General features: G+C 41.5%; 1 protein-coding gene across 1 annotated transcript in view; it reads right to left on the bottom strand.

Moving 5' to 3' along the window:
• Positions 1 to 320: 320 nt before the first annotated feature.
• Positions 321 to 13,695, bottom strand: part of MTNR1A (melatonin receptor 1A) — a 29,505-nt gene continuing 16,130 nt past the window's right edge. Inside the window, exon 2 of the mRNA XM_055567334.1 lies at positions 321 to 1,525. Coding sequence (XP_055423309.1) covers positions 657 to 1,525 — 869 coding nt within the window. The 3' untranslated portion in view covers positions 321 to 656. The remainder of the gene's footprint in view (positions 1,526 to 13,695) is intronic.

Raw genomic sequence — 13,695 nt, 5'->3', positions numbered from 1 at the left:
GAGTCCCTTGGACTGCAAGGAGATCTAACCAGTCCATTCTAAAGGACATCAGTCCTGGGTGTTCATTGGAAGGACTGATGCTGAAGCTGAAACTCCAATACTTTGGCCACCTGATGCAAAGAGTTGACTCATTGGAAAAGGCCCTGATGCTGGGAGGGATTGGGGGCAGGAGGAGAAGGGGACGACAGAGGATGAGATGGGGGGATGGCATCACCGACTCGATGGACATGAGTTTGAGTAAAAGGTGATGGACAGGTAGGCCTGGCATGCTGCGATTCATGGGGTCGCAAAGAGTGGGACATGACTGAGCGACTGAACTGAACTGAACCTTGGTGGCACTTGGCAATAAAAGAAAAGTTTGCACACTTTGTCCACTTGAGTACATTCAGCATTTTCCTTAAAATTAACTCCCACTCTGTTCCCTGAACTATACTCTTCGATGAACGTATAACTCACTGAATGCTCTGTTTCTCTTGGTAAGTAGAACCAGAGACTTGTTCAAAATGCTGACAGCGCATTAGCTCAGACATATAGACACACTCTGAAGACTGTAAGCTTTCTCCTCCACATTGTTTTTCTAGGCATCTACCAAGAGGGAACGAAAATGAGTAAGGCTTGGAGCAGTGTTCAGATCTTGCCATTCATGCTCCGCATTTTTAAACGGAGTCCACCTTTATTTGGTTACGGTTGGCTATTAACGGAGAGGGTTTGCGTTTAATTCTATCTGCTACATGATTGGAGCTATCCACAAAGAACATCTTGGTGGTACACAATGAGACTATAATTTTTCTATATTCCTGCCTGAAATTTTGGTTCAGTAGTCCATATATGATCGCATTGAGGCAGCTGTTGAAATATGCCATATAGTAACTGGCTACAAATAGCCACTCGGGGATCCTGGGTGCCATGCTGGCAGGGTCCGAGGCCACAACAAGACCAATGAAGTTCAGAGGAGCCCAGCAAATGGCAAAGAGGACAAAAACCACAAACATGGTGACAAAACTCCTGAAGTCCTGGGGCTTCAGTTTCCGTTTGTTGTCAGGTTTCACTCTCCATCTGACCTGAAGAACCAGGGCCCAGATTCTCAGGTAACAGAAGATGACTACGAGCATTGGAACTATGAAATGGAACACCACCACGGCGATCGTGTAGGCTGAGCTGACGGACTGTGTGAAGGTACAAGAATAGATCCTCGGGTCGTACCGCAGGGTCCCCACACACAGGTTGGGCACGATCGCCACGAACGTCAGCAGCCATATCAGGAACACGTAGCAGAGGGAATTTGTGCTGCTATACAGCTTGTCGTATCTGAGGCTGTGGCAGATGCAGCAATAGCGGTTGATGGCAATTCCCGTGATATTGAAAACGGACCCGATGACGCTCAAGCCCATCAGGAAGCCACTAAGTTGGCAATGCAGGGAGCTCAGGCTCCACCCATCGTTAACTATAGACGCCAGCGCCAAGGGGTACGGATACACGGCCACCAGCAGGTCTGCAACTGCCAGGCTCACCACAAACACATTCCCTAAAAGAGAAAGGTTTAGAAAACATGGGTTAGGGCCAGTTTCACATGGGTTGCATGGGTTTTCTTTCACAGGTATTCAAGAAAGAGCTGTGTCGGCTGCTCGGATGACCCTATATCACAGTTACTGAAAGACAGTGAAAAATGTCGGTTGCTCAGTCGTGTCCAACTCTCTGCAACCCCATGGGCTGTAACCCCATCAGCTCCTCTGTCCATGGGATTTTCCAGTCAAGAGTACTGGAGTGGGCTGCCATTTCCTTTGTGGTTAGGGCCAGTTTCACGCGGGTCACATGGGTTTTCTTTCACAGTTTTTGAAAAAGAGCTGGGTCTGCCACTCGGGTGACATGACGTCACAGCTTCTGACGCATTCTAAAAGAAGTGGAAGCCATCTCCCCGGGAACTGAACTCTTCATTGTCCTTATCAGATCAACTCCACTGTTCCCAAGCTCCTGGATTCCCCAAACAAGGCATGTTTCATGGTCAAAACTGTTCTCTTTTTAACTCCTTGGTTTCTCTTGTGCTTTAAAAAATACATGTATCTTGAGGATACTCACATCATGTCTTTTATTCTGGAATCATCTACATTATCTGAGAAACCTCATATCGATTTTTTTTTTAATTTTTTTATTTTTACCTCAAGCCAGGCAGGACTTCCCTAAGTTCCAGGCCTTTTATCTCTAACTCTTCAAAGGTTCTAAAATTCCTGTTCCTGGAAAACAGAGGGCCCTCATCCATAGCATAGTTATTAAAAACGGCATCCTATTATCAGCGGCTGGGTTAGAATACTGGCTTCGCCCCTTACTAGCTGTCTAACTGGGGCAAGTTACATTATCACATCAAACTTCAATTTCCTCTTCTGTAAGTGGAGATAATGATGGCATTGTCTTTGCAGAGTATGATGAGGACTAAATGAGGCCATGTCTGTCAAGTACTGAGCAGTGCCTGTCACATGATAGGTGATCAATAAATGCTCTACAATTCTCTCACTTCAATCCGAAGGAAAAGGGAGAAATGCTTTTAGATTTTATAAACAACTTGAGGTAGAAAAATTAAACTCTAGATAATCAGGGTAAGTAACAATTTTATATGAACACAATAATTCAACATATTTTAAAGTTAACTATACTCTAGTCAAATTTTACAAGCTCTTTTACAAGGATGTTAAAGTTAAGTCCCCTATATATGAACAAGCTCTGTCCCGAGAGCGTATTCTTAAGTCCAATTTGTTTGCATGTCCAACATAGTTAGCCTAGGCACCCAACTAGTAGAATCGGCCAGATAGTACTGTACTGTAATAGGTTTATAATACTTTTCACACACATAGTACATAAGCGTGCTAATCGCTCAGTCATGCACGACTCTTTGTGACCCCATGGACTGTAGCTCTGTCCATGGGGTTCTCTAGGGGTGAACAGTGGAGTGGGTTACCATTCCCTTATCCAGGAGATCTTTCCAACCCAGGGATCAAACCCAGGTCTCCTGCTTTACAGGCAGATTCTTTACCATCTGAGCCACCAGGGAAGCCAAAATACATAAAAAAACAAACACACAAAAAAATTAAACATTTTAAATCTTACAGATATTAAGAAGATGTGGCAAAATACACAGAAGAACTGTACAAAAAAGATCTTCATGACCCAGATAATCATGATGGTGTAATCATTCACCTAGAGCCAGACATCCTGGAATGTGAAGTCAAGTGCGCCTTAGAAAGCATCACTACGAACAAAGCTAGTGGAGGTGATGGAATTCCAGTGGAGCTATTTCAAATCCTGGAAGATGATGCTGTGAAAATGCTGCACTCAACATGCCAGCAAATTTGGCCACTCAGCAGTGGCCACAGGGCTGGAAAAGGTCAATTTTCATTCCAATCCCAGAGAAAGGCAATGCCAAAGAATGCTCAAACTACCACACAATTGTACTCATCTTACACGCTAGTAAAGTAATGCTCAAAATTCTCCAAGCCAGGCTTCAGCAATATGTGAACTTCCAAATGTTCAAGCTGGTTTTAGAAAAGGCAGAGGAACCAGAGATCAAGTTGCCAACATCCGCTGGATCATGGAAAAAGCAAGAGAGTTCCATAAAAACATCTATTTCTGCTTATTGACTATGCCAAAGCCTTTGACTGTGTGGATCACAAAAAAACTGTGGAAAATTCTGAAAGAGATGGGAATACCAGACCACCTGATCTGCTTCTTGAGAAACCTGTATGCAGATCAGGAAGCAACAGTTAGAACTGGACACTGATCAACAGACTGGTTCCAAATAGGAAAAGGAGTACATCAAGGCTGTATATTGTCACCCTGCTTATTTAACTTATACGCAGAGTACATTATGAGAAATGCTGGGCTGGAAGAAGCACAAGCTGGAATCAAGATTGCTGGGAGAAATATCAATAACCTCAGATATGCAGATGACACCACCCTTATAGCAGAAAGTGAAGAACTAGAGAGCCTTGTGATGAAAGTGAAAAAGAGAGTGAAAAAGTTGGCTTAAAGCTCAACATTCAGAAAACGAAGATCATAGCATCCGGTACTGTCACTTCATGGCAAATAAATGGGGAAACAGTGGAAACAGTGACTGACTTTATTTTTGGGGGCTCCAAAATCACTGCAGATGGTGACTGCAGCCATGAAATTAAAAGACGCTTACTCCTTGGAAGGAACCAACCTGGACAGCATATTAAAAAGCAGAGACATTACTTTGTCAACAAAGGTCCATCTAGACAAGGATATGGTTTTTCCAGTGGTCATGTATGGATATGAGAGTTGGACTATAAAGAAAGCTGAGCGCCGAAGAATTGATGCTTTTAAGATTCTTGTCCCTTGGACTGCAAGGAGGTCTAACCAGTCCATCCTAAAGGAGATCAGTCCTGGATGTTCATTGGAAGGACTGATGTTGAAGTTGAAACTCCAATACTTTGGCCACCTGATGCGAAGAGCTGACTCATTTGAAAAGATCCTGATGCTGGGAGAGATTGAGGGCAGAAGGAGAAGGGGACGATGGAGGATGAGATGGTTGGATGGCATCACCGACTCAATGGACATGAGTTTGGGTGAACTCCGGGAGTTGGTGATGCACTGGGACGCCTGGTGTGCTGCGGTTCATAGGGTCACAAAGAGTCGGACATGACTGAACAACTGAACTGAACTGAATCTTACAGTACTTTGAAAAATACAGTAGTACAGTACAACAGCTGGCACACAGGGGCTTTCATCAAGTGAACAGGCAAAAGGAATTACTGACAGGAGCGGGGAGAGGAGGTGGGAGATGGTAGAGCCGATTGTCAGCATTAGGTGACGGAGGGCAAGCTGCAATTTCACTCACACTTGATGTGGATGGTACAGGTTCTGGTTCCTTGCTGGATTCAATTCTATCTCCCCTCTTGAAAAATCTGATCCTGTGTTGTCTGGATAGTAGCTCTTTTTGTTCTCATCATAGATAACAGTAGCACTGAATCGCATTGTGGAAGAAAGGCTGTTACAACCCTTGTGTATCATTCTATGTTCAGCTCCTGTGCCTCAAAAGCTAACAGTGCCTCCTCAAACAGAACTAACTTAGGTGGCTGGACATGTGAATGCACGTTGACATCTTTGAAAGTTTGCCGCTTGAAGGCTCACATGCAGGGGACTTACTGTATTTACTTTTGTGGTTTGTTTTCCTTTGTTTCATACTCTTCTTCTGCCCTGAGCAGCTCCTCATCTAACTTTTCATTGCTCCCCATGCCTCCCAGTCTGTGTTAAAAGAAATGCTTAGAACCTTCACTTGTTTGCCTCACCACATGGAAGAACTTTCTCTTTTGAAGGTTCCTAAATCACTTTATTTTTACAACTTTCAATTTAGGAAATGTTGTAATAAATTCCATTCAGTAAAAATGTATTAAGTGCACAGGTTCTGGGGAAATGGGAATGAATGGGCAGGATTCCTCCGACCCTCAATCTTAGAAAAACAAACACAATTTAAAAGAGAAGGAAGAAGTACAACATGAGTATGTACAGAAGACGAGACAGACAGGAAGGGAGGGGGCTGGACAGAGTGGGAAGAACGTTTCAGGCAGACTGGGGGGGTATTCTGCTTTGATTACATTTACTTGTAAACTTGGCTTTCTTCTGTGTCCACACTGTAGTCCCCTGAGATTGTCTGCCTGATATTTGTATCCTGAATAGTACCCAGCTGAGACTTCTGCTCTAATGTTCAAGAAAGTAAATTAAAATGTCTTCTCTCAACATCTGAAATAAAATAACCTCTGTGAGTTTTCTGTCTGAAAAATTTTATTCCATCCTGAAAAATGCTGCAAAGAAGTGAAGTAAAAAAGCTGCTGTGACTAAAAAAGGCAAGGTTTTGCATGTAAGTAGGAATTTCAGATAGATTGTCATGAAAACAATTTTCTTTGAAAATTGGTTATACTAAGCCAAATTGAAGCAATAAAAGCAAATTTATTTTTCCCACAGTTCAATTTCAATTACCAATGAAATGTTTAAATTCTAACGTGGGCATATTTCAATAAATTTTTTGACTCAGCTTGTTTAATACCTTAAAAACGAGTGGAATATATGAAACTCAGCTACAAATGAAATTGTCATCAAAACAGTACATTTTTACCCAGAACGTTATGATGACAAATGGGCTTGATATAGATTTTTAAGTTTTAAAATAAGATAATAAGTGATGTCACAAATTTCTTTCATGGCTTTAATCCTCTGCTCCATTTATTTTATAGTGATTATGCTTCTTTTCTGTTCAAATAATTACCATAATCAGATGATTCATTTACTTTTCTTTGAAATGATCCTATTTTACAAGAGGAGAAGCAAAAAATGAAGCCTTAGATTCTATGCAGATGTTGTTGTTGGGGAAATCAGCTAGAGGCTTTTTCACAGCTGCCGTGTGTGTGTGTGTGTGTGTGTGTGTGTGTGTGTGTGTGGCATGACAGGGAGGAGAAGGAAAGACAGTTTAGACACCTTGTAAGGTCATCTCTTCCATTTCAGCTCTGGGTAACTCCAGATAGATACAACTTACCTGCTTTTATAGACATCTAGGAGTCTATACAACCAGCATAGAGATGCACTCTGAAATTTAAAATAATCTCTGTTAATGGCTTACTGGGTTCCAGTCCTTCCTCCAAGGTTCAAGTCTGACCTCACTCTCCCTCTTGACATCCATCGTTTCTTCTCAACCGCTTTGTCTGTGAACTTCAGGCTTGGGATGGTTAATTTCATGTGTCAACTTGATACTACCTTGGTATATGTGGTTTAACATTTCTGGGCGTGTCTCTAAGGGTGTTTCCAAAAAAAGTACATTGGAATCAGTAGACTGAGTAAAGCAGAGGCCCTCCCCAATGTGGATGAGCATCATCCAATTCATTGAGGGCCTAAAGAAACAAAAATTTGGAGGAAAGGAGAACTCAGCCTTGCTAGCTATCTACTGAGCAGGAACCTCGGTCTTATGCCATTGGACTGGGACTTCTGCCTTAGACACTCCTGACTCGAAGGTCTTCAGGCTCAGACTAGAACTCTGCCCTGGCTCATGTGAGCCTCCAGCTTCAGATGGTAGACTGTGGGATGCCTCAACCTCCACAGTCATGTGAGCCAACTCTTCATGATAAATATAGCATCTTCAATGTATATAAATGAAACACATTTATCCCTGAAACTCTGATGAGTGCTGGGTGCTTCCATTTATTGCAGCTGCGCCCTTCTCCAGAGAAATGCCCTTAGTGGAACAATGAATGACCAGCTGACCCTGGAGCACAAAGGCCAGCCCTCCTGCCTCGAGTGGTAACAACTGCATGGTTGGATTTACTCCTAGAGGCCCTCGCCTCATGGTCAGGCCAAGTCTAGGCTTCACCAGCGATCTCACCCTTGCTTGACTCGTTCCCTGCCTGGTCTCCTTCCCTCACTTACTTCTGCCCCCTCCTGAGTGCACACTTTCTACAAACCATGAGCCCCAAACCTCTGATCTTGTTCTCAACTTCAGCTTTTAGGCAAAATAAGACAGACCTTCAGCTCTATGATGAGTCTGGATGGTTTTTGAAAGAAGTCATCAGCTTCTCGGTGGAAAAAGAGGAGCTAGTTCTATGCCATCTTATAAACCAAACAACCAACCTCTTTGGGTACAAGTTATAGACTCTGAATGCTTCTTGACATCACTCTTCAATTCTTTCATCCTCACTAGGGGTGGACATGCTTCCTACATCTCACCTCCACCTGTGCATGGAGGTCTGTCTTCCTCTAAGACTATATTTGAGATTCAGGACCGTGAGAAGGAATCTTTCAATCCTCCCTGACAGCAAGGTGCATGGCACATAACAGGAACCAAAAGCAGTTTCCTGGATGAACTAATACATCCCTAGTCTCTAAACAACACCTGTCCAGAGCAGAAATTGAGTGCTCTTATCTGCCTGAATTTGGGTTTTTCAACAGACCAATATTCATTCCTTCTTTCATTTTCAGCCTGGACTTCACCCGTGTGCAGAGCATGATTAGAGACTCACTGAATTCATTGCTCATACAGATTTTTTTCACCCCCCCCCAAAATAAACCTGCTGTGCCTAGGCTTTAACATTAAACTGGTAAAGATCAATTAAAATGGGGGAGGGGGATGAGCTTCAGCTACTCTTGGAAACATTTTTCATTTGTTTTACGCAGGAAATCCATAGACCCAGCTCTGAGAAATCTGGTTTAATGAAGACTCTATTTATAAACCTGGATGATATAAAAAATTCCATGTGCATATTAAACGTTAAGGGTAGGACAGGGGAAAGTTGAGATGTTGAAGGTGATGGGGTGCAGTACAGGGAATGCAGAAGGGCTTATTTTGCACATCAAAGCGAACTGGCCCTGTCTTATACTCCTGAACTTCAAAGGACTATATCTCAGAAACGTGTCTTTTTAGATTATCAGAGGAAGTATAGACCAGATGCTCTGAAACAAGCCACACCTGAGTTCGAATCCTGACTATGTCGCTTGCTAGATGACCTCGGGTAAATCAGAGCCTCAGTCTCTTCATATGTAATAAGTCACGATACTAACGGCCGTGGTGAAGATGCAAGAGAACACACAGAACGTGCTTGGCTTTGGATAAACAATGCATTCCTTACTTCTCATTGGCTGTGGTGGAAACAGCGTTCAGCTTCATAAAAGGTGATTCCCCAGAGCAGACGCACACCAGGGCTGGAGGAAGCGTCTTGTCTGCCCTGGCTCTTGCCTGGATCCCTGTCACATTGCAAGGGGCCTACTCCAGGCAAATAATCCTGCTTTTCTTTTTTAAAACTTTCTCTTTGGCTGCATTGGGTCTTTGCTGTGGTGTGCTGGCTTTTCTCTGGTTGTGGAGCACTGGCTTAGTTGTTCTGCAGCATGTGGAATCTTCCTGAATCAGGGATAGAACCCGTGTCTCTCTCCTGCATTGGTAGGTGGATTCTTAACCACTGGACCACCAGGGAAGTCCCCAAACAAACCTACTCTTACCCTCCTGTCCCTCCAGCTATCATCCTCTTCCTCTCCCCTCCAATTTTTCAAGCAAGGCTGTCCCTCTATTTCCTTTCCACCAATTTTGAATTCACTTTCTAGAATACCTGGGCACTACTCACACCACGTTGCTCAAACCTCTCTCCAGTCATCAATGACATTCTTCCTGACCCCTTCTCTCAGCCTTCATCCTCCTTAAAGTCTCTGAAACCTAACACCCTGATCCTAGGAGACCTGTCCTTAGACTACCTTGCCTGAATAGTAGAAGACACTGTTCCTACAACACACGACTGCCTGTGAGGACAGCTTGGCTCTCTGGCCACCTCCATCCTACTTCCTTCCTGGGTCTTCAGTCTCTTTCTCTGTCACGCTGCACCTCCCCATTCTGCTCCTTAATTTGGCCATGACTCCCTAACACTGAACACAGATGACCACTAGCTGCTCTTAACTGTTAGATAAATACAGCCTCTCTACAATAAAAGAGACTAAGAACACCATAAGGAGCTCAACATAAAGTAATATAGTACAGAAACATACCACTGCACATCACCTATGTTTCAATTAAAAAAAAAAAAAAAATTTGAGAAAAAAAAGGTAATTGGCCAAGCTCAATTTTGAGTTTTTAAAGGTGTGAAATCTTGCTTAAGGATTCTGCTCATTTTCTAGATCTGGTCATTCTGTTCTTAGAAGGATGGTTCAGGGAGACACCTGTAATATGTAAATACCCATATTATAGCCATATTGATCCAGTCTTTCATCTTTACACTGACTACAAATTACTGACGTCTGCACTATTTTTTATATCACAGAATGAAGGATGAAACTTTAAAGACAGAAATGGAATACTTGAACCACATTTTTTAAAAGGCAATCAAAAAACTCTGTTAACTCTACTTGGGATGTGTGTGTGTTAGTTCAGTGGTGTCTGACTCTTTGCAACCCCATGGACTGTAGCCCATCAGGCTCCTCTGTCTATGGGATTTTCCAGGCCAGAATACTGGAAGGGGTTGCCATTTCCTTCTCCAGGGGATCTTCCTGACCCAGGGATCAAGCCCATGTCTCCTGTGTCTTCTGCATAGCAGGAAGATTCTTTCCCCACTGAGTCATTGGGGGTAGAAGGTCTCAGGGAAATGCCAGCTTTAGTAGACAAATTAGATGGTAAAGCATCTGCCTACAATGCAGAAAACCTGGGTTCGATCCCTGGGTCAGGAAGATCCCCTGGAGAAGGAAATAGCAACCCACTCCAGTACTCTTGCCTGGAAAATTCCATGGACGGAGGAGCCTGGTAGGCTACAGTCCATGGGGTTGCAAAGAGTTGGACGCGACTGAGCTACTTCACTTTACTTCACTTCAGTAATATCTCTAGTTAATTAGAGAATAACTCTAAATTGCTAAGTTAAAAAAAAAATTCCTGTCAGTATTAAAACTGGTGGGACTTCCCTGGTGGTCCAGTGGTTAAGAGTCTGTGCTTCCAACACAAGGGGCACAGGTTTGATCCCAGGTCAGGGAACTAAGATTTCACATGCCCCACAGGTGGCCAATAAGTGAATATTAGAAATGGTACAATCATATTATTGCCCTTTTATATGCTAAAATTAAATGAGGAGAAATAAAAAATGCTAACAATACAGAACTATAAGATTCTCATAAAACTAAGTTTTAAAACTTCAAAATTTGGTTCTTTTTTTGATGTACTTTTTTTCATGTATTTAAAAAGCATACATCTATATAGTATATGCATGATATATATAAACATATATATATATTACATGTAGCAACCTTTTTAAAAAGCTTATTTGGTAAAAGAATAACTTAAAGTACTTCAAACTCTAAATAGAGGAAATAATTAATGTCAGCTAGTAGAATAAGTAAGTAAAAAGGGCACAAATGAAATTAAAACTTAAAAAAAAAACTAGCAAATAAAACTCTTAAAAGCATACATTAAAATGTAAACCAAATCTTAAAATTAATTAACTGGAATAGTGTTTGTTTTGCCAAAGAACTATGTCCCAAGCTCTGATATTATCCTAGACTTGGCACCTAGGAGACATCCAACAAGTATTTAAGTAAAGGAAAAAAAAAAATAAATTGAATGTAGGGAAGATAAAAGTACATTATCCCTTTCTAGATCACAAGAGAGTTTTGTATTCCTAAGTGTTTCAGAGGAGAAGGCAATGGCACCCTACTCCAGTACTCTTGCCTGGAAAATCCCATGGATAGAGGAGCCTAGTAGGCTGCAGTCCATGGGTCGCTGAGAGTCGGACATGACCGAGCGACTTCACTTTCACTTTTCACTTCCATGCACTGGAGAAGGAAATGGCAACCCACTCCAGTGTTCTTGCCTGGAGAATCCCAGGGACAGGGGAGCCTGGTGGGCTGCCGTCCATGGGGTCGCACAGAGTCGGACACGACTGAAGCGAATTAGCAGCAGCAGCAGCGTTTCAGAAAATTACATAAGAGGAAATACAAACCATTGATTATAAACATTTATTATCTGCCATTTAATAGATATATGAGAATTTTTTTATGAATTTAAGTTAGCAGGCTGGTCCTCGAACCTTCCCCAATAGGTATTTCTTCAGGCTATATTAATTTCTTCACAAGATATGGGGCCAATATATTCTCCTCAAAGCTCTGCTTTTGTCTCTATTCTTGTCTCTACTCTTACTATTGACTCTATTGATGTTCTCTCATTGATTTGCCCTTAAAGGAAAGTTCACATTTCTCTGTTTATTACCCTCTATTGTTTCATCCTGAGGTAACACTTTTAAAAATGCTCATGACTCCTTTAAGCTCCAGCTATCACCTACCAATCAACTTGAAAAGTTTTCCTGTTATATAACATGTTATGAGTCTTACACCTTTATACTCCGTGTTTTATTTTTATTTGAAAATAAAAGAACAAAATTTTAAAAGTACCTTTTAAAAGTACCTGCAGTCAAGGTACTTGACTGCAGCCATGAAATTAAAAGACACTTTCTCCTTGGAACAAAAGCTATGACCAACCTAGTCAGCATATTAAAAAGCAGAGACATTACTTTGTCAACCAAGGTCCATCTAGCCAAAGCTATGGTTTTTCCAGTAGTCATATATGGATGTGAGAACTGGACCACAAAGAAAGCTGAGCACCAAAGAATTGATGCTTTTGAACTGTGGTGATGGAGAAGACTCTTGAGAGTCCCTTGGACTGCAAGGAGATCCCACCAGTCCATCCTAAAGGAAATCAGCCCTGAATATTCATTGGAAGGACTGATGCTGAAGCTGAAGCTCCAATACTTTGGCCACCTGATATGAAGAACTGACTCATTGGAAAAGACCCTGATGCTGGAAAAGATTGAAGGTGGGAGGAGAAGGGGATGACAGAGGATGAGATGGTTGGATGGCATTACCAACTCAATGGACATGAGTTTGAGCAGACTCCGGGAGTTGGTGATGGGCAGGGAAGCCTGCTGTGCTGCAGTCCACGGTGTCACAAAGAGTCGGACATGACTGAGCAACTGTACTGAACTGATCTGAGCGAAGGTAATCTGTTGAAACAGGAGCCATGTTTTACATATGCTTAGCATTGTGGCTTGCATTTTGACAACCAACAAGCATTTATATTCTGTCTCATATTGAAGATATTCAATAAATACTTATCTAAATAAATACTCAATTCAATCAGCACCCAAAGTACTCAACATCAAAGGAAGTAGGCATCCTTTTAAGCCATAAGCTCAACAACTCAAATTCACCCTAAAATAGTCTAAATAGTATTCAGGCTCAAGTAGATTCTTTTTTTTTCTTTTTGTCCATTTCTCTAAGACTAATTTCTTCAGTGTGGTTGCCAAAAATGTACAGCTCTGTAGGAGAAAAAAAAATTTAGAGAACGTCAATCAGAAAGCCCAAAAGCTTATCCTTCATTTGCAGCATTATTAAATTTCACTAAATTTCTTTGAGCTATCACCCAGAGTCCTCTGGTTTCAGGTCAGCTAACCTATTTGAAAGTTGAGAAGATTAGGTTGCTGATTAAGGAATCAACTTTGTGAATGAAAACAGATAACATTGATGACACCATGCAATGTCCTAAACATGCAAAAAATGCTTCTTTAAAAACAATCCATTAATTGCCTCTTTGGTAGCCTAGAAAATCCTTAGTGTGCGTATTTATTTTTTAGAAGATAAGGCATTTCTGTTAGACAACTGAAAAAATATGTAGGAAAAATAGGGAAATTCAAGGTACCTTGTAACGATCTTACTATTCACCTCAAATGTTCAAATGTTCTAGTTTTTATTTTTCAAAAGTGTTAATAAAGAATGAGCAAAACAAGCTTGGAGACTCAATGGAGATTTAAAATGACTTCCAAGGCAGACATTTTTCAAAGAAGGTATTTTTTTTAAAAAAAAAAGCAGAACCCTCAAATGTTAGTGAGAAATAAAAGCAGAAGGTTTATATTTTATCCTTGGTTGACTTTCTAAATTGCCAAGAGAAAAATATTCTGAAAGCTGGCAAAAGTAAGTTCTATCTCATCCATGATTAATTTAATGCTGAAAATTACTGCTTTCTTATGAGACCGAATAACTGGAAGAATGCAAGATCCAAATTTAGTCATGTGGACCCAAATTCAATCAAGTATTTAGGAATCTAAAACCACTGCCCTAATGTTTCCAGGGAATTTGACAAGTCTGGAAAATTTAGAGTTCCATATTAAAATACTTTTAAAAAAC

The sequence above is a fragment of the Bubalus kerabau genome, chromosome 2 (genome assembly GCF_029407905.1).
Source record: "Bubalus kerabau isolate K-KA32 ecotype Philippines breed swamp buffalo chromosome 2, PCC_UOA_SB_1v2, whole genome shotgun sequence".
NCBI classification, from domain to species: domain Eukaryota; kingdom Metazoa; phylum Chordata; class Mammalia; order Artiodactyla; family Bovidae; genus Bubalus; species Bubalus kerabau.
Note: the sequence above shows the minus strand (reverse complement) of the source record. Positions and strands in the feature narration are given on the sequence as shown.